This window comes from Pseudopipra pipra, chromosome 11 (genome assembly GCF_036250125.1).
Source record: "Pseudopipra pipra isolate bDixPip1 chromosome 11, bDixPip1.hap1, whole genome shotgun sequence".
Taxonomy (NCBI): Eukaryota; Metazoa; Chordata; class Aves; order Passeriformes; family Pipridae; genus Pseudopipra; species Pseudopipra pipra.
This window is the reverse complement of record NC_087559.1, coordinates 5,860,610-5,879,507: the sequence shown is the minus strand read 5'-3', so window position 1 is coordinate 5,879,507 and position 18,898 is coordinate 5,860,610. Positions and strand designations below refer to the sequence as shown.

General features: G+C 39.6%; 1 protein-coding gene across 2 annotated transcripts in view; it reads right to left on the bottom strand.

The window, feature by feature from the left end:
* Nucleotides 1–18,898, bottom strand: part of SUCLG2 (succinate-CoA ligase GDP-forming subunit beta) — a 116,328-nt gene that overhangs the window by 30,862 nt on the left and 66,568 nt on the right. For both annotated transcript variants that reach the window (XM_064667230.1, XM_064667231.1), the window contains 2 exons: nucleotides 18,170–18,331; nucleotides 16,600–16,742 (listed from right to left, as the gene is read on the bottom strand). In XM_064667230.1, the coding sequence (XP_064523300.1) occupies nucleotides 16,600–16,742; nucleotides 18,170–18,331 (305 nt within the window). The remainder of the gene's footprint in view (nucleotides 1–16,599; nucleotides 16,743–18,169; nucleotides 18,332–18,898) is intronic.

Here is an 18,898-nt window from a genome sequence, read left to right as displayed (position 1 = left end):
CCCTGATCTTGGGACTCTTCAGCCTTGGACAACGACACTGACTTTTGCCCCAGGTATTGAATAGATTTCAAAAGCAGCAGGAGAGTTTTTAACAAGCTCTGAACACAAAGTAACATAAACCTCACAGTCCAAATCTGGAACACGAGTTAATCCTCACCCGGACACACCCTGGCATCAAATGACACGATGCCCATTTCTCTATTAACCTTTCAGAGCAGTACTTGTCTCCTCCACCAGCAAGGTGTTGAACTGGGGAGATGGACTCAGTCACCACTTCCTACCAGGGAGGTGGATATGGCTCCATACTGGAAGTGCCAGTGCAAACCAGGGTGCAGGGGCTGAAAGGAGAATCTGTAAGGGAGGAATGAAAAGACTTTTGGAGTTCAGGTTCCCAAATGGGAAAGGATGAAGACGCAGAGGAAGAGGGAAGAACTGTAAAGGTAACTCCTGCAAAAGTTTGGGCTTACTGAGAGAACACATTTGAAGCCAGATCCCTTTTCCAGATGCAAATCTGGAATTATACCACAGCTTATGGAAACAGCACTTACCATCTGCCATCTTCTGTGCATGCAAAAAATCACTGACTCAACCCCCAAAAAATACCTATGAGGAGGTCCATTTACTCTCTTGACAGACCAAGAAATATCCTTCCTTTTCCAGCCTACTTACTTCTAAAGTTTTCCAGATAGATGGCTTGCACTTTATTTTAGATATTCAGTGATTTTTGGCAGGATTTTGCAAACAAAAATGCAGTTGAGTAAAGGAAGAACCTACTCAGCAGATTCCTTGCCTCATCAGGAAGGGTACACACTGAGCTAATTTCAGGATCAAAGTCTTATACTATAGCTCTTGCTGATAGGATTTTTTTTATGATATTCACTTCTCTTTGTTTTTAAAAATGTTTAGTTCCAGTTTTACTAAGATTAAATAACTATACTCCCTCCTTCATGTTTACACCTTTTATACACTTCAAAATGCTCAGCATGTCCCTCCTCCCAGGGAGTATAATTTTTTATCACTTCTCCATAACCCTTTCACCCCCTGCCTCCACTATTTTTGATGCTTTCTTTGATTTATTCAGACACAGAAGTTTGATGGAGGGACAAAATGAAGGCCTTTATGCCAGGCCCAGTTTATCAAAATCTACACAAGAATGATTTCAAAGGGTAGGAAATGAAAGTTTTCCCTTTACACATATTTACAAAATACAATCAAAATTCACCAACTCCTTAAAAAAAATATTAAGACAGAAAAAAAAGAGTGAACATTTTTACTGTAGTTCAGTGTAGGAAAGGTACACCAGAGCTTTAAAAACTCTGGGCTGCAGAATAGCAGCAAGATAAGGGAAGTTTGCTTGAAACTATTATGATAAAAATGTGCACGAAGCATGCATGGAAAACTGGTATGTGTGATAGGGGGAAAAAAAGGGAACAAAATTAATAGGAGATGGTGTGGGAACCTCTAAAGGTTTCACTGCTGTGAGCTTGGAGAGACAACATCTCTTATGGGTGCCAGAGATAGGAATGTCCTATGTGGATCTTCCCCCCATGAGTGGCAATAACCATAAAAATAGAGCATCTGCAGCATCACATTTTATTTCATGTCATTTATTTGATTTTGGCTTCTTGATGTTGGTCTTTTGAGGAAATCAGTTCTTACAGAAACAATTTTGTCACTGATGCAGCAGGTGAAAAGTTGTGTCAGTTAGAAAAGTTAGTTTACATACCATGTTGAAATCTGTAGGGTGGTTTGGGTAAAAAAAACCCCCAAACAATACAAACTCTACTGAAATGTCTGTTGTATTTGTGGCTGCACCAACCACCTGACCCAGTGAACAGTCAATGCTTCCCTGCATTGCATCCAACATACAGAAAAACCTTCTCCCTTCACTCTGCAGGCCAGCTGCTAAGAAAGAATAGTAACTCAAAAAATTCCAACTCCAGTAGAATTTGGACCTCTCAGACACACTCCCAAAGGAAGGATTTTGTCTTATCATCTCACCTTATGCAAGAGAGGAATCCATCCAACCTGGCCTTGGACACTTCCAGGGATGGGGCAGCCACAGCTTCTCTGGGCAACCTCTGTCGGTGCCTCACAACCCTGACAGCCAAGAATTTCTTCCCAATATTCCATCTAACCCTGTTCTCTGTCAGTTTGAAGCCATTCCCCCTTGTCCTGTCACTCCAGGCCCTTTTAAATATTCTCTCTCCATCTTTCTTGTAGGCTCCCTTCAGGTCCTGGAAGGCCACAATTAGGTGACCCTAAAGCCTTCTCTTCTCCAGGCTGAACAATCTCAATTCTCTCAGCCTTTCCCCATAGGAGAGGTGCTCCATCCCTCTGATCATCTTGGTGTCTCCTCTGGACTTGCTCCAACAGCTCCATGTCCTTCCTGTGCTGGGGACCCCAGAGCTGGCTGCAGTTATCAAGGTGACTGGAACCTCAGCCTTGCACAAGGCACTGAGGTACTTTTAGTGACTTCTTGGTGGCCCTATTTTATTGTCCCTGACATAAAATTACAGTCACAAATCCCATCTGAAAAATAAAACCAAAGAGGAATCTACAGTTTAAGAAAACAACCTGCCTTCCTAAGATGCCATAACGCCAGTAATCAATATTTGGCTTCAACGTGCACACAGGTACATGAACACTGCTCCAGATCCTGTGTATGTGCATGTACATAACTGCATATGTGCATTGCCTAGGAAAAAAACCCCATCAGTTTAATTCCCTCTGCACAAGAAAGAACTAAACAGGTATTAAGGACAAAATACGATTTTAGTCAGACTAATGCAAACCAGAACCAAGACTCGAGTAGCAGGAGATTTATAACTAATAGAAATATCTCACTGAGAATAGACTCAGACCCTGCCTGCTCATGGAAATAAAACTTTTCTCTTCCTATGACAGTTTTGAAATATCATCTGTAACTCTGAAAAAAGAAATTTGAAAATTATTCTCAGCTAAATCCATAGAAGCGCCGACCTTCAGCGTCTCTAATGTTCAAAGAGAAGGCACTTGCACTTCTGATTGACAGACCCATCACAAATACAGCCCCAGCAGCTCCAGAGCGAGCGCTGAGAAACAAAACCTGAGCATCTACAACTCACTCAGTCTCACTTATTCAAGCAGTTTTTCCTCTGTCGAGAGACTTGCACGATTCAAGAGTCAGCCCTACAGATAACAAGCAGTCAGGAAACCACTCTCACGTATCAAGTGATCTCAAGCATCGGAGCGACAAAATAAAGCACATCTTCCTACAAAATTCCAAGTCAATAGGGAAGTGCTTCCAGTTCAAATCTTGAATTATCCTCTGTATTTACTACCTGGCAGTTTAGGCAAAATATGAATACTGAAAAAGTCCATTACACCTTAAAATAAACTCCAGGGTGCAAATCAGACAAATCTCAACACAAAGACTATGCAAGTCTGGTTGGCATAAGATAAAACTACTATGTTCATTCTAGAGAACAACTTCTCTCACAGAAACTCCACCTGGGAGAAACCTTCCATGGATTTTTCCAGCTTGAGATTCCAGAACTGACTCCAGCAAATCTCATTTCTTCATTGATATGCCAGCCCCCAGGCAGACCACGTAGCACCAACACGAGTGAAAATCAAAGCACACGAATGTCACAGCCCCTGTCCTGCACTCCTCAGAGCAGTCCCCAAACCAACCCACACCAGAAAAATACATCCAGGTTTCCTTTTGGACTAAGGATTAAGAAAGAAGCTTGTGATACTACCTGCCTCCATTTACTTTTAGTGAAAAGTACTCAAAAATACTTGAAGAATTGCTGTAAAACCTTTCCAAAATTGGAAAACATCGTTACAGCTTTATGTGCTTTTTCTTTAAACCCTTCCAGACCCTCTGCTATCTAAAATGTTAGATAATGCCTCGCTGCATCACCAAGTTAAACCCCCTCATTGAAAAGCTCTTGAATACATGAGCAAGATCAAAGCAGGTAAGCTCAATAAACTGTGTAGTCCCTGTTTAGGGGCTTGAGGAGCATCACTTCCACAGCATGTTGGAAGTAATTTTCTCCGGTGACACGCTATGTTTTGTCTTACTGAACATTTAACCTCTAGATTTGGACAGCACACATTTGGCACCGGCACATTTCTTCAGGGAACACCAGAGTGGTTACTTCAAGTGACAGTTTTCTAATTATTCTGTCAAGCATCAATCTGTGAAGTTCCCAGTTCCTCAGCACCCTGATTGACAGGGCAATCAGCGCTTTACATAAAGCCTCTAGAGCTGTTCCGCCCTGACAAATGCTTTAAAAAAACCCCCAAACCCAACTAACCCCTCATCCTCAGTCTGCAAAGGGAGTGCAATATTTGACTTCCAAAACAAATCCCCACCTTCTGCAAATACAGTTCCCCAAAGTAACCAAAAAAATCACATATAAAACATAAAATGCGCCTGGAGAAGAAGGAACTGACCAAACCAGTATTTTCTTTTACATTACAATAATTCATTTTGGGCATTGATTTGGAACAAATCAGCTGATGGAAGTACATAAAAAACAGAGAAGGAACTGAGATAATGCAATCATTTTCACTAAGTAGTTTTTCTTCTCCTGAGAGAGGGAAAAACCCCACCTTTGCAGCACTTTCAGCTTGATTCTGAGTTCCCCTGATTTCTGATGAACATCACCTTCCTCTGTTGAGGGTTGTATTGTGACTCTCTGGGGTCTGTCAGAACCACTGACTGTAAGAAGTGGGGAAAATGAGTGACTTTGTGAGTGATAAACAATCAGCCCTGTACCAACTTCAGGGAATAATAAAAGCTATTTAGTAGTCATGATCACGATTTCCTAAATAACATGAAAGTACTTCATGCTCTTTATCCACTGTGTAATTAAATTCAACACTGGGACTAAGATTTTGACCAAGAAGTTGGCACTAGAATTAGACAGGGTTTGATTTATATGACAAAATACTGCACCTGACAATTCAGCAGTGGAGTTGCTCTTCTTGGCTTTCTGGGACAGTCTTGTATTGGCATTGTTCAACTTCAAACAAAGAGAAGATCTCTCACTGTGCAGAACTGCAGCACTACTAGCAGTAGGATACTATTAATAGTTCCTATTGCAATTAGATTTGTGCCAAAGGTGCTCCTGTGGTTTTAAATGGTAAATTATGAATAATGCAAGTTTGTTGAACAGCTTTTGATAGTGACCACCATGGAGTGCTCTATGTTAAAACACACTGAACTCATCAGGACCGAAAAATAAATGAAATATCAAGTCAGGGGTAAAACAAAGGTGTAAGATTATAGCACATTTGATCCCTCATTTTTTCCCTCAGAAAATCTCTCTCTAGATTTAATGCTTAGTTATTATTTTTAGGACATTAAATACGTAAATATAGTCACACAAAAAAATTCATTTTTTTTCTTGGATTTGAGTCAAAACTCTCAACACACAGACTACCTGTGATTTATGGAATGAAGAAAGAAACCTGTCCTAATCCAAGCTCAAATCTAGTCATAGGCTAACAATGGCTACATAAATCTGGTTTTTTTTCTGCTTCCTAGGCAGCTTAACACTACATGATTTTTATATATAAACCATCACCCCCACCCCTGTGGTGTCAGAGGAGTGTGGGTGCAAATGGAGAGGAGGAGGGTGCAAACATACACCAAAACTGCCTCAGACTTGAGTCCTTGACAGAAGGGAATGACACAGCTGACCATTGATATTACAAGTGGCAGAAGAAGTTCTTTGATAAAAAGCCTAAAACTGGAGTGGTCAGTAAGGTGGAGGGTGTTCCACTGGCCAGAGGCAAGGCTGAACCCATCTGCTTTTCTTACTGAAGTTCAACAGATGTTCAGCATTATTAAGAGTTAAAGGAATGTTGCTAATATGTAGACATCATCTTTGCTCTAATTGCTTTTATTTTATCTTCTCAGTTCAATTACTTCCATGGTTTGTATGACTAAGCGAAAACAAAAATGATTTGAGATTCTCTCCAAGTAATACACACAAAAATCCCAGAACAACTGTACAGAGCCCCATGGAAGTTCTGATTAAAGGCAAATCCTTCACAATTCAGAGAGCACATACTCAATCAATGGTTGAAGAGGAAAACCTCCAGGGAGCAGCAGGAACTAAACAATTCTGATAAGGTTTCTGTGACTTTCCAGCAAATAGTAATTTGCTCTTTTATATTTCTTCAATGAGAAGTCAAGCATTGCAGTCCCAAACCTTTAAATCAAATGATTTGCTGGGCATCAGGCATTCAACTTTCAGCACCTACTATAAAATATTGACTCTGCACATTCATTCATTTCTACCTAATAATTGATTCTTCTTTTTTTGCCTGTTACAGACCTGTAACAGTATTCTGGGAGGTTGACTTAATCAAGATTTACCTAAGAAAAGAGAAATCCTCAGCATTTTCTATTTTTAATCTTGTCTGGATTAAAACTCGCACCACGTAAGCACGAATGTAATCCATTTTCTTAACGAGATGCTTTTACTCTTTTCCTCTGTTATCACCATTAATCCCAAATCCACCATTCACAAGAGCCATCCATAGTTTGCACAAAGGCTTCTGCTTCAATCACAGAGTTGGCATCACTCTGTCAAAGGACAGAGCTTTATGTTAACTTTTGCATAACGACCTTCTCAGCTGGTGCCAGTCCATAGATACAGATTTCATTCCCTTCTCTGGTGAAGTGAACACTGGCTTCCATGGTCAGCTCACCTGTCATCCACCCAGAAATCCACTTTTAGGGCACTGGTGGCAGGATTGCTGTGTTTCCTGCACTGGGGCACTGCAGAGTTCTTGGTGGGAGGGTGGCAGTGCCACGACAGCTCCAGCCAGAGGCTCCTCTGCCCTGAGCGCTTCGCTTGGAGCAACGGAGGCTCCTTCTCCCCCAAGCTCACAGGGAATGAACATCTGGTGCTCTGCAGCTCTGCTGGTTACTCAGGCTTGCTCTAAAATAATTAGAAATGGTTTCTGAAGCACAGCAACAGCCAGCACTGCATGCAAAACAGGTGGTGCAAAGGTGCACACGAGTTGTGTAAGAGCAGCAGTCGTATATACGCTCACACATCCACCTTGACATTTACACTTCCCTGTAGCAAACTGCATGTAAAAATTAAAAAAAAAAAATAAAATCTAGTTCTCTTTTCCCTTGACTTGTTTGGTGAGAAAAATATGTATATAAACAAAAAAGAATAAGATAGCTATTGCACTTAGGCCATTCTAGAACCCTAAAGGCATTAACTAGAACCCTAAAGAAAATTCAAAAATTGATTAAGCTCAGGGCTTTACACCTAATTCAAGCCAAAGTCACTGAAAGATCAAGTGACTCAGATGTGCTCCCTGTACCTGATACAAAGAGCACATAATGTGCTTTTTCTCAAGGATAGTTCAGGTTTGGCGTATGAACACAACGATTTGATAACCACAAAATCCCCTGTATTCAGAGACAGTCCCCAGGCTTTGACTGAAGTGGTTATTTCTGCAGACCTCATACTTTTCACCCTCACACTGCTTTACACAGACTCTCCACACCCCTATCCCCCACTCACAGCTGGTAACACGAATATTGGAGCCACCTAAATCAGCTGAACTCCTGTGCAACCAAAGGAACAGGAGCCCACAAAGTCTGTTTGAAATATTCTTCCCCAGTCCCTCCCAGACTGCACATATGAAAGAACTGGGGTATAAAAAAACCCCTCATGTTTTCTGCAAATTGCTATCAAAAGCAGCAGCATTAGAACAGGTAAGCTCTTCACTTTTCACACTACCCTAAAGAATTTCACACTACCCTGAAGTCCTGATTTTAGACACTGCTCAGTATGTCAAAATATTGAAAAAGTACAAAAAATACATCTTTTGAGAAACAGGACTAATTTCATCTTCCTATAACAGGATAGTTTTTTATTAGAAGATGAAACTAAACCTCCGGCAAAAAGACTAGGAACTACTCATTTGTAGTAGATGTGGACTTGATTTGCCAAGTACTTAAGCACATGACAAGCTTTAAAAGTGAAGAAACTAATTTATTTCAGCTTTATCCATCCACTCAGAATAATAGATACTAAAATATTAAAACTTGAAACAGGTTTGAATATCTTGTTGAATTTCAGCATGAATAATGAAGCTGTGAAATAATTCAGTCCTACCTGAAACAAAACAGATATTCAAGGGAAAGAAATAGCTTTTGCCCTCTTTCATTAAGCCATATTTCAAGTAATTTTTGTCTCTTCCAAAGCTTTTTCATGACCCTGCACTTAGCTATGCAAATGCATTGATGAACACAAGAGATAACTGCACCTCCAAATGCCATTTCCATAGAAATGGAAATGTTCCAACAAACCTTTTTCTTAGAAAGATGCTAATTAATGTAAAAGCTGTGTATTTGCCAGACCTGCCCATTATTCTTGATCACATTGCTTGTGCCATGTGGATGGAATTAATAATATATTAGGTTAGAACAAGATCACCCATCCCTGGAAGTGTCCAAGGCCGGGTTGGACAGGGCCATGGAGCAACCTGGGATAGTGGAAGGTGTCCCTGCCCATGGCAGGGGGTGGAACAAGATGGTGTTTAAGGTCCCTTCCAACCCTACGCACTCTGTGATTCTTTGAGCAGGATCTATTTCCCATATTAGGCTGCAAACCAGAGCAGAGACTTCCCAGCAGAGCCAAGTGTGACATCTGCATTTTTTTCATGCAATTCCCTCCTCTTCCCCAATAATCAGAGCACTGAGCCTGATACTGCACTTCTGCAGCTTAGAAACAAAGAGCTTATGTTGAAAAAATACTTCAAATTCCCATCTTCTTTAAGTATAGACATATCTTTATACTAAAAATCTCAGCAAAATCAGGGTCTATTATTCTTCCCTCATTAAAAGATAATTTTATGATGGGAAAATGCTCATTAATTTGGTCATGTTTTGCCATTTCTTCCCAAAATAAAGTCTTATCAGTAAGAAGAATAAGAAGTCCTATGTACCTGTGCTCCATGAAATGATAAGTAAAACCAGTTGATATTCATTTCACTGTCAGGAGAGTGTGCCTAACCCAGTACAAATGGCTGAAAGCACCTACTTGAGATATACATTTAATTATCTGGGCCTGTTTCTATCAGGAACAGATGGAGATAAGGTGATTAAATTTCTTCATTTTGATGGAAAGAACAAACACTTTCCTAGACAGCCATAACACCTCAAACCACTTAAAAATAATGAGTATAAAAACATGATTTTCTCTACAGAAGAGTTTAAGTAAGGACACATATAAGTTTTCTTTTAAAATACTATTTCTTACCTGTATTATCAGATTATTTGTCTTTCATTCTCCTGTAAGTGGACTAGACAGGTGATCTATAAATAGATTCACAACAAATTACTCATCTCACCAAGATGAATTACCAAATTGAGATTCCCAAAATATCTTCCCTTTTTATTCTCACTAATTGGGAAATGAGTCACATAAATTTTGAAAATCTAATCAATTTGGAAATCACAGTGAAAGATTAAACACTTTTCTGACATATTATACACAGCATTTCCTTTTACTGGGCAATGCTAAGACATGTAAACACATTATATTGCACATTATATTGCCCAGGCTGGACATGACATTGGGCATTTGGCAGCCAGAGGTGATGCTGGCAAGGGGTTGAAGATGGAGATCCTGCCTGTACCCACTGCCTTTCATTCCAGGCCCTGGTTTGGAGTGAGATGGTGATACCAGGCTGTGACATTACAAGAGACAGGTGCTATCCCATAATCAACACATACTTCCCAAACACTTCCCACCACAGGCTCAGCCATCCTGGCTCATCAGTGGATACCTCAGAAAAGTCCAGATTCTCCAATCCCAAGTATTGATAAACACAGCCAATAAAAAAAATCCTGTAACACTTTGATCATTAATCAAACACACCTTCATCAAACAAGCAGGAAAATGCAACAAGCCTTGACCACATGGCAGCTGTCTCAAGAGGGTGATGCAGATTGTGTTCCAAGGAAATGCAAATGGAAATACCTGCTCTTCAGTCAACATTTTAGGAAGGATAGCACTACAGAGATGGTATTTGGCACACAAACATTTCAAATTCCATCCAGACCTAACAGCTCAGTTTTTATTGTGGTTCTTCCACAAATTTAACAGCATTTACCATCTAAGAAAACATTTGTGAATCTTTCTCATTCTGCCACAGAGGAAATGATTACAAAATCACTGCAAGTTTTCCTCTTGCTTAGGAAGTTTATTTTCATATCCAGCTTTTAAGATTCATTATAGCCTACTTTAAAATGCCAAAAGGCATTCAACTTGTCAGTGCCCATAAATAACGGCAGATTCATGTTAAACTATATTTACATATCAATTACGTGGGACTCAATACTACACATGCTCTTGAAAAATATTTTATTCTTGACTATAAATCAAGACAATTCAATTATACATTTTAAATGTATAATTATGCATTTTAAATGCATAATTGTCCTCACATTTTCATAAATATTGGCAATATGCTATCAGTCTCTAAAAATGCCTCAATGAGATGAAAGAATGCATTTTCAATATTGTAAGTATTTTACAAGATGGATAGTCATTTCACATTAATTCTGCAAAACCGCAAAGACATATTAGAAAAAACCCTTGTTAAAGTTCTAGTAGTCTGTATTTTCTTAACGATGCAGTGCTAATAAAAATGTGGGAAAATCCTAAATTACTACTATAAACTCAAAACCTACAGTAGCTATAAAAGAACCATGAACTGCTCCATTGGCTAAAGGCAAAGTATTTGTACAAATTTCTGAGGCAGAAAATACAATACGCCTTTGTGAACTTTTTCCAGCTTTGCAAGATGTTTCTGTGCCCTCATGGGTCTTTTCTACCTCCACGAATTCTCATTTTATGAGAGTAACCTTAAACTTTCAAAGCCAAGGCATTATTGCCCATACAAAATTGCTAATCACAGGTTTATGTTTAGGGCTATTCTTTGAAACACAAAAAGAAAGCTCCAGACTGTTTGCTGGCCACAAAGCAGGGTCAGCTGTTCCTGAAACATCCTGGATAAATGTTTGTTTGGGTAGTTCTTAAAAAAGTTGTGGTGCTGGGTAGACTATAAATTCCTAAAATAAACTGCTGTAGGACTCAACTATCTTTTCTCGCTGGACAATTTTCAGTACAGCCAAACTACACACTGCACTTCTTTCCTGCAGTTAAACCTCACTGCTTCTTGCCTGACCAAGGCACACACTGAGCAGATTGCCCAGGTTAACTGAAGGTTTCCTTCACCTTTTTGTATCTGGTTCCTCTTTCAAACTGTGTATCTTTTATATATTTGGAATAAGAGGATGGTCTCTACCTACCTGTTTACACCCCCCAAGACAAAAGGGCCCCTCAACACGCTATTAGGACATAATACTAAGATGGCATAGTAAGATCCAGCTTCCAAAAACTATGGATTGATTAGACAACATCTTACAGAAATGTCAAAGTTGCTACAAAAAAAACCCAAGAGGTTTATTATGACTTTTTAAAAGAAAACAGTATTGCACTTTCACAAAACCTGTGCTGAGTGCTAAGCTGCCAGGAGGACAGGGCTCTGTAATAAGCAGTGAAGAAAGAGTCATAACTTTTATCATTTTCATAGCACTTTATTTCTTAAACAAACTACAAAATTTTTGATCAGTGTTTGATCAGTAATCTATGGTAGATGAGTATTATAACCCACAGTTCACACAGAGGGGTAAAAAGAGCCGACAGAGCCTCAACTTTCAAAAGCATTCACTAAATTCAAGTGCCACTATTTTCAGACACTCAGCTATGAAGGGCCACACAGAGGTGTGAACCTTGGACTAGCAGTTAGGACTTCTAGAACCATATAGTTTAGCACACAGATATTTTTCACCACAATAACTCTTCAGCTGCAGCTTTTAAGAGTACTCAAACCAGCACGTGAGGCTTCACCCTCTTGTGAGAATCGGAAAAACACACAAGGCATAAAAACTTTTCATGCTGTGTAAAGAAGAGCTGGGTAATGAAGTGTGTAAAGGGAGCCTGATAAGTGAATGAGAAAGCAAAAAGATTTCTAATGACTCAGTAAGAACAGGGCTCCCCTGCCTTGTCTGCAATGACAAGCAATCTGACAACTCAAACAAATTCAGCACTAATGCTCTATTTCATGTCCATAACTGAATGCTATTTACAGTTCCTTTTTTCCTCCATTATGTACACACTGACATAGGCTGTATGTGTGACAGAGAAGGTTATCTGATCCTACTGATTTATGGTTTTGCATTATTGTAACACTGAGAAATCCACTGCTCACAGTTAGTCAGTTAAATGCAGAGACTGCATGATGAACTGTCCACAGCCAGCCTTTGCTCTAACTAGGATGAGGCTCACTGTCACAGAAATGTGACCACTGTAATTTTTGTATTTTTAAAACCTCTACACACTGTTTTTTATTTATGACTTATAAAACTTAATATATCCCTTTCCACTTCCCACATGGAACTTCCAGGACTAACAGCAGTAATAACCAATCTTATCAATGGGCAAGGCAGTTCTAGAAGAAAATTTGTTCAAGAAGCTGTGGGGATCCCATCCCTGGAGATGTACAAGGCCATGCTGGACAGGGCTTGGAGCAAACTGGTCTAGTGGAAGTGTCCCTGCCCATGGCAGGGAGTTGAAACAAGATGATCTTTAAGGTTCCTTCCAACCCGACCCATTCTATGATTCTATGAAAATCAAATAAGTTGGTTGTTTCTAGATGTTGCCTTTGACAATCTCTTCCTTTTAGTCAAGACAGACTTGAGAGCCTTGGCTGACTGGCACAACCAATGCTGCAACAGCCAGATCCCATTAACAATCTGTGGGAACTGCCTGCACTTGCCCCTTGGTCACTGACACTATTTTTACTTTTATTTGATGTGATTATATTGTCTCAGTGCCCGATCCTGGATCAGGATGGACCTGCTGCTGGCCAAGGCTGAGCCCATCAGTGACAGTGACAGCACCTCTGGGGTAACACAGTTAAGGAGGACATAAAAAACTGCACAACAGCAGCTGGAGAGAGGAGTGAGAATAGGAGGGGAACAGCCCTGCACACAGCAGGGCCAGGGAAGGAGGGGCAGGAGGTGCTCCAGGCACAGGAGCACAGATTCTCCTGCAGCCTCTGGTGCAGCCCGTGGTGAGGCAGCTGTGCCCCTGCAGCCCAGGGAGATCCAAGGGGGAGCAGGTATTTTTTCAGTTTTACTTTTTTCAAAACCTTGTTGAATCCTACAAACAGTCATCATATGGTAACCAGATCTTCAGCAGGAAGAAAAACAAGCACCTGTTCAGTGTGCTCAACAGCATGTGAGAGTACTCAAGGGCGAGGACTTCACTGGGGATGCCTGAAGCAGCACTTCATACATGCAGGGGAGAGCCAGGCATCACCCAGAACCTCTGAAATACTGAAGAAAACAACCTCTTCTGCTTCACTGTGGGACAAAGCAGATCAATGTAGCTCCCACTGTGCCCCCCAGCAGCTTGAACTCCCAGAACTGAGCCATCTTCCCCTTTCCTGTTAGTAGCTAAAAAGAGGAAAGACTGTTTATTTCCTGCCAAAGCAGATGCACAGCACAAATTCATAGAAACAAGATGGGCAGGAAGGAGGAAAAGAAAAAAAGAAAGAAAGAAAAAAAGGCAAGTGGAATTTAGACAGTGAATAGAAAGGAATTCAGAACCATTGCAATGGCCTGTCTAACCTAGATATGGCAGACTGCAAACAAGACCAGAACAATATAAAAGGGTCACTGACTCCAGGGACAGCATTTCCATCCAAAAGCCAGTGGGTAACCTTTTGCAACAACAAAAAAAAAAAAAAAAAACAAACCCAAACACATTTTTTTCCCCCCAAGAATTGTAGACACTGACAACTGACAGATTAAACCAGCAGCAAACCAGCCAAGATCTTAATTTTTCCCAAAACCACTATCTTCAGCTTCACTATATCAAATCAGGGTATACTTGGGGTTTTTTTGTGAGATTTTTTTTTTTTGCTTTAATACAAAGTAGACATTTTAAAGATAACTAAATGCAGAGAGATCTATTTCAAAGTGCAGTTGAACATTTCCTTCTGCAAGATTTCTTCTCTTGCAATGTCCTAAACTCTGCAGTGCCACATCTCAGCACAACTAAAAGAAGAGCTTCACCATATTATAGCTCTGAAGACTTTTTTTTAATTCTTTAGTCTTCAGACATTTGCAACAATTAATTGAATCTCAAGCTCCCAAGAAGAAATTTTTATCTTCTCAAACAACGTGGGAATCAAGGTAAAGGCTACAAGGAAATGACTGACCAGATAGAACTGTGAATGCTGCATCAGCCTCAGAGACTCCTGGGACTGAAACCCTACTATCAGCTAAAAAAAAGAGAGGATTCATTTCAATATCTTACTGTAAATTAGTGAGCTAATGGACATGGTGTATCAAGAGAGGAAATAACAGACATTTACTGTATTTTCTGAACAGAACAAAATAAAACACAAAATGTTTTGCCTTCGGCATCTTCAGCCAGTCAGTGCCAGGAATGGCACAGCCATGGCATCAATCCTTATTCCAGGTCCTTTCCATACTACCTTTTTCTTCATCTCAGTAGCAGAGCTTCACTAGCCCTGTTGTGAGCAGTTAGTGTTAAGCAGTAATATATAAGCAGAATGTATAATAGAAGGATACATTTACAAGTCAAATGCTGGGCATGCAGATGTTACATAGCTGAGAGCTACTGAAATGCCTTTTTGTTTTAAAATTGTTTAAACTCAGTAACCTCCATCACCAGAATTAATACCTGCTGTTTGTGCTGCAGCAGACGGCAGAACCTACTTAGCATAGTGATAATCACCAGCCAAGTTGTGTATCTAAGACTTTACTGCACCTGCTTCTCTACCACTAACATGAGTTTCAGAACTAAATTACATCTCAGCCAAACCTTGATCATCACACGAAGCACACACTGCAGAGCAGCTCAAACACACACAACCAAATCTTCCTGTAATGTCCTGAGAACAGCCAGAACTCACACAAAGCCAAGCACAGCAGTGCCTACCAGCACCAAACTATCCAGTTTTCTATCATGATTCTAAAGTCCCTTCTCAAGTCCTGTCTCCCTTCTACCCCAGGCAAGATATCTCGCTTCTCTACGTTTCCAGGTCTGTTCTTTTAGGTGAATAACTTCAAGCTCATAAGATCACTAAGTAGAAGAAGACAGCCCGTTCTTTTCCTGTGGTTCTTGGAAAGAACATACACTTAGACTTCTACAAACAAAAGGTCAGTGTGACCCAGGTCTACAGGAGTGCAAAATGGTGGGATAATAGTGTTTTAAATATTGCAGATAACCCTGTCTAGTAGAGTTGAGCCATCAAGGTACTAAGTGCTTTAAAAATATGCAAGGAGAGCTATAGCTGCAAAGAGCTTGCAATATGAATTTGACCTGTGCTTACTTTGTACTGTAAGACTTCTTCCTGATTTTGCCTTGAAATTTTGCTGCAAACAGTATCCACCTCTATTTAAAAAGTCACAACATTTTTGTCACTTACTACTGCAATTACAGTGATGTAATTTTCACAGGAAGGTGGTATTTAGAGGAGTTAATACCACATCACAATGAACATGAGAAAAATTATTGGAAGCACAGAAAAAGCGAGATAAAGGAGATAAATCCACAAAAAGAAGCAATATGTTGAAATAGGGACTTTAGCAGTGATGTTGGGTGCAGGAGATGGGAAAGATGATCAAAGCCCTTCGAAAGATTTCCATTAGTAAAAATATCAACAGCAACTAAGTTCTGGCTACACACAAAAGCAGAACTCCCTGTTGGCAGGATGGTCAGGCTGGCACTGCTCCAAAGCCCACACCTGATCAATATTCTCTCAGCAGATATTCCAGTTCTGTCTGCAAAGGGGACCAGCGACCTCAACATGCCAATATGCATCTCTAGAAATAACTTCTACTCAATACACACAAACTAATGTCTTCTCCTCTTGTTCAAAAAAGAAAAGAGCAACTGCACCTCCATCTGCAAAAGGAAGTGTCAGAATGTTCCAGGCTATGATTCCAGCGTGGGAATGTTAATTAAACACAGACTATCCTGCAGTGCAGAATCAGATATTTTAGAAACTTGAGCTTAAAGGAGTACATACGAGCCTTTAGAATTAGCTATTTGCTTAATTCCCATTTTCCTTCTCAGTCTGCTGTGGTACTACACTGCTAGGAATGACATTTCAAGTATCTAAAACTCACAAAACTCACAAATTCCATTTTAGGAGTGAGATGTTCCAAGTTCAACAACACTTCAGTGCCCAGCATTGCCACACTGGCACTTTGGTGTTGAACTGCTTTGAAAAAGTTCCCATTCATGACCAACCAGCAAACCTGAGTATGAATCAGGAGCCAGTAAGTCATTCCAGTGCTTCATACTGAAATATTTTTCCTCCCACATCACCCTTTTGGTAACTCATCCTCAGTTTTCACATTATCTATATTTTTCACTATTCATAGTCCTATAGCAGGGCTCCTATGGTCCTACACAGCTGTACTGCTGCATGAGGAAGTTTCTGGTCCAAACTCAACACTTTTACCTTTGGATCTGTTGTCAGCAGCTTGAATGCTTGGTACACTTGTGCTTCTTTCACACCTCCACCAAGATCCAAGAAGTTGGCTGGCTTTCCACCATTCAGAGATATTATATCACATGTTGCCATGGCAAGTCCAGCTCCATTGACTGTAATTGTAAACATCAAGTGCTTATTTTTCCCATGAAAGTACATAAGATTTGTGAAAAGGCTTAAAATGTGTCAGCACAACCACATAACATGGCTCAAAATGCTACATATCTATTTCTAAATATGTCAGTACCTATTCATATTCAAGGACATCCCACACAACAAATAATTAAAAATCTGGTGCAAACCCACCAAGACTTAGGTTTCTTTAGGACTTAGATGTGCACCTTCCCCTAAGCATGTATGAAGACTGGGATGGTAATTGGGGGAAATGCAAAACCTGCTGATTTTATTAAAAATAGAGACACAAAAACTTCTGGGAACAGTGATTGCATCATGAGACATGAAGGACAAATTGACTCCTTAAGCTCCCCTCCCAATACTCTGAGAGCAGTAGATGATGCTTTGTATTACTGTAACATAGACAACTTAGTTTTGGGGACAGATCTCAGACTGCCTTTTATTTTGCATTTGCACCAGTCTAGAAGCATTACCATGGGCAGGAACATCCTCTAAACTAGGAAAAGTAGATGAAAATTTTGTGTGCCTAGTAAGTTGCTCCTGCTGGACAAAGGCTCCCCAGTCACTTGGAATTCAAGAGCAATACCAAATACTAAAAAAATTCCATAGTGTTGCCAATTGTTGTTTGGGTTTTGGAGTCTGTTGGTTGGTTTTGTTTTGTTTTGCTTTAAATTGAGATTAAAGTCTCACTGTGACTTACTGAATCAACTGCAACACATTGCTAGAATCTTCTAGATTTGTGATTAGAGTACATATCTGAGCAATGTAAATGCATTTTCTCACTAAGCTGAGAAAAAAGTCTAATTCAATTAGATTAATAATAAAATGTACTGGCTAAAAGAATTTCTACAAAATAAAAATTGTGTAAAGTATAGCAGACTTTTTTACTTATCTCTTCTAAACAGCAGAGTAATTTCTGCTCTAAGGAACTTCAGGAAATAAAAAACCATCATTTTCCTTTTAATAGCCAAGTAGATTCTTTAGCAGCTTTCCTTAAAGAGAAATGGAGTTCACTATTCAATTTTAAGTGGGAATGTCACGTTTATACACACATACTTTTTCAATGTCTTAAGTACCACAGTCTCATTTTTGAAAATTAATGATTGATTCTTGATGACTTTTCTTGTTTTAATTACTCAAAAGATCAATTGCATCAGCTTAAAAATTCAGGCTTCTTCTTTAGCCTGACACCACTCATGTCCTGCCTGTCTGCTGTGGCCATCATCACAGTTACAACACAATTTTAGCTTCATTCCTGCAAGAACTTGGGGAAGGACAGAAAACCTCAGCAAAACAGACTGAAATACTGTCAAGGGTGGACTGAATGTCAGAATGTAAACAAAGTTTATACATTGAACAAATATGAATTTGTCTTCAAATGTCTTTTGGATGTATTTGTTCTTACCAAAGCAAGCAATGTTTCCATCCAGTCCTATGTATTTCAAATCATATTTGGCAGCTTCATTCTCTATGGGCTCATTTTCAGACTTGTCATCCATGGCAAATATTTCCTTTTGTCTGAATTCTGCATTGTCATCAAAGTTTATCTTGGCATCAAAGCAAACAACTACAGGAGAAAATAAAACAACATGCAGGCATTTAGAGATTACAGTTAGTCAGAGCTTCTGAAATATTATGGCTACTGCAGCAGGGAGGGGGAGAGGGTTGCTTTGGGAATGATGGTGCCTCAGCATATGATCAGCTGAAGTTCATTGAGTCCAGCAGCAAAGGGCAGGTTTCCCTTAAATTCTCTACTGAGAACACATTATTTCATTAAAGATCTCAAACAAGATGAAGCCAACATACGTTAAAAATGACCAAAAGACTACTTTTAAATCAAGAAAGTTTAAAAAGTAAATACAAAACTTCTCATCAATATCAACACCCACTATGGTTGTAAAAACAAATCAAGACGTAGCTAAACCTGACTATATTAATTAACAGATAAAAGTCTGGCTAGCAGCTGGAATATTCACATAAACACACCAGTAACAAAAATGCCTGTAGAGTGTTATTTACCCATTTACTGACTCATTATTTCTATGGGTTTGCATAAGCAAACACCTCATTAGATTAAAATGTTGTAAGTAAATGTAAGACTATATATTTATCATGTTACTATTTAAGTAATTTC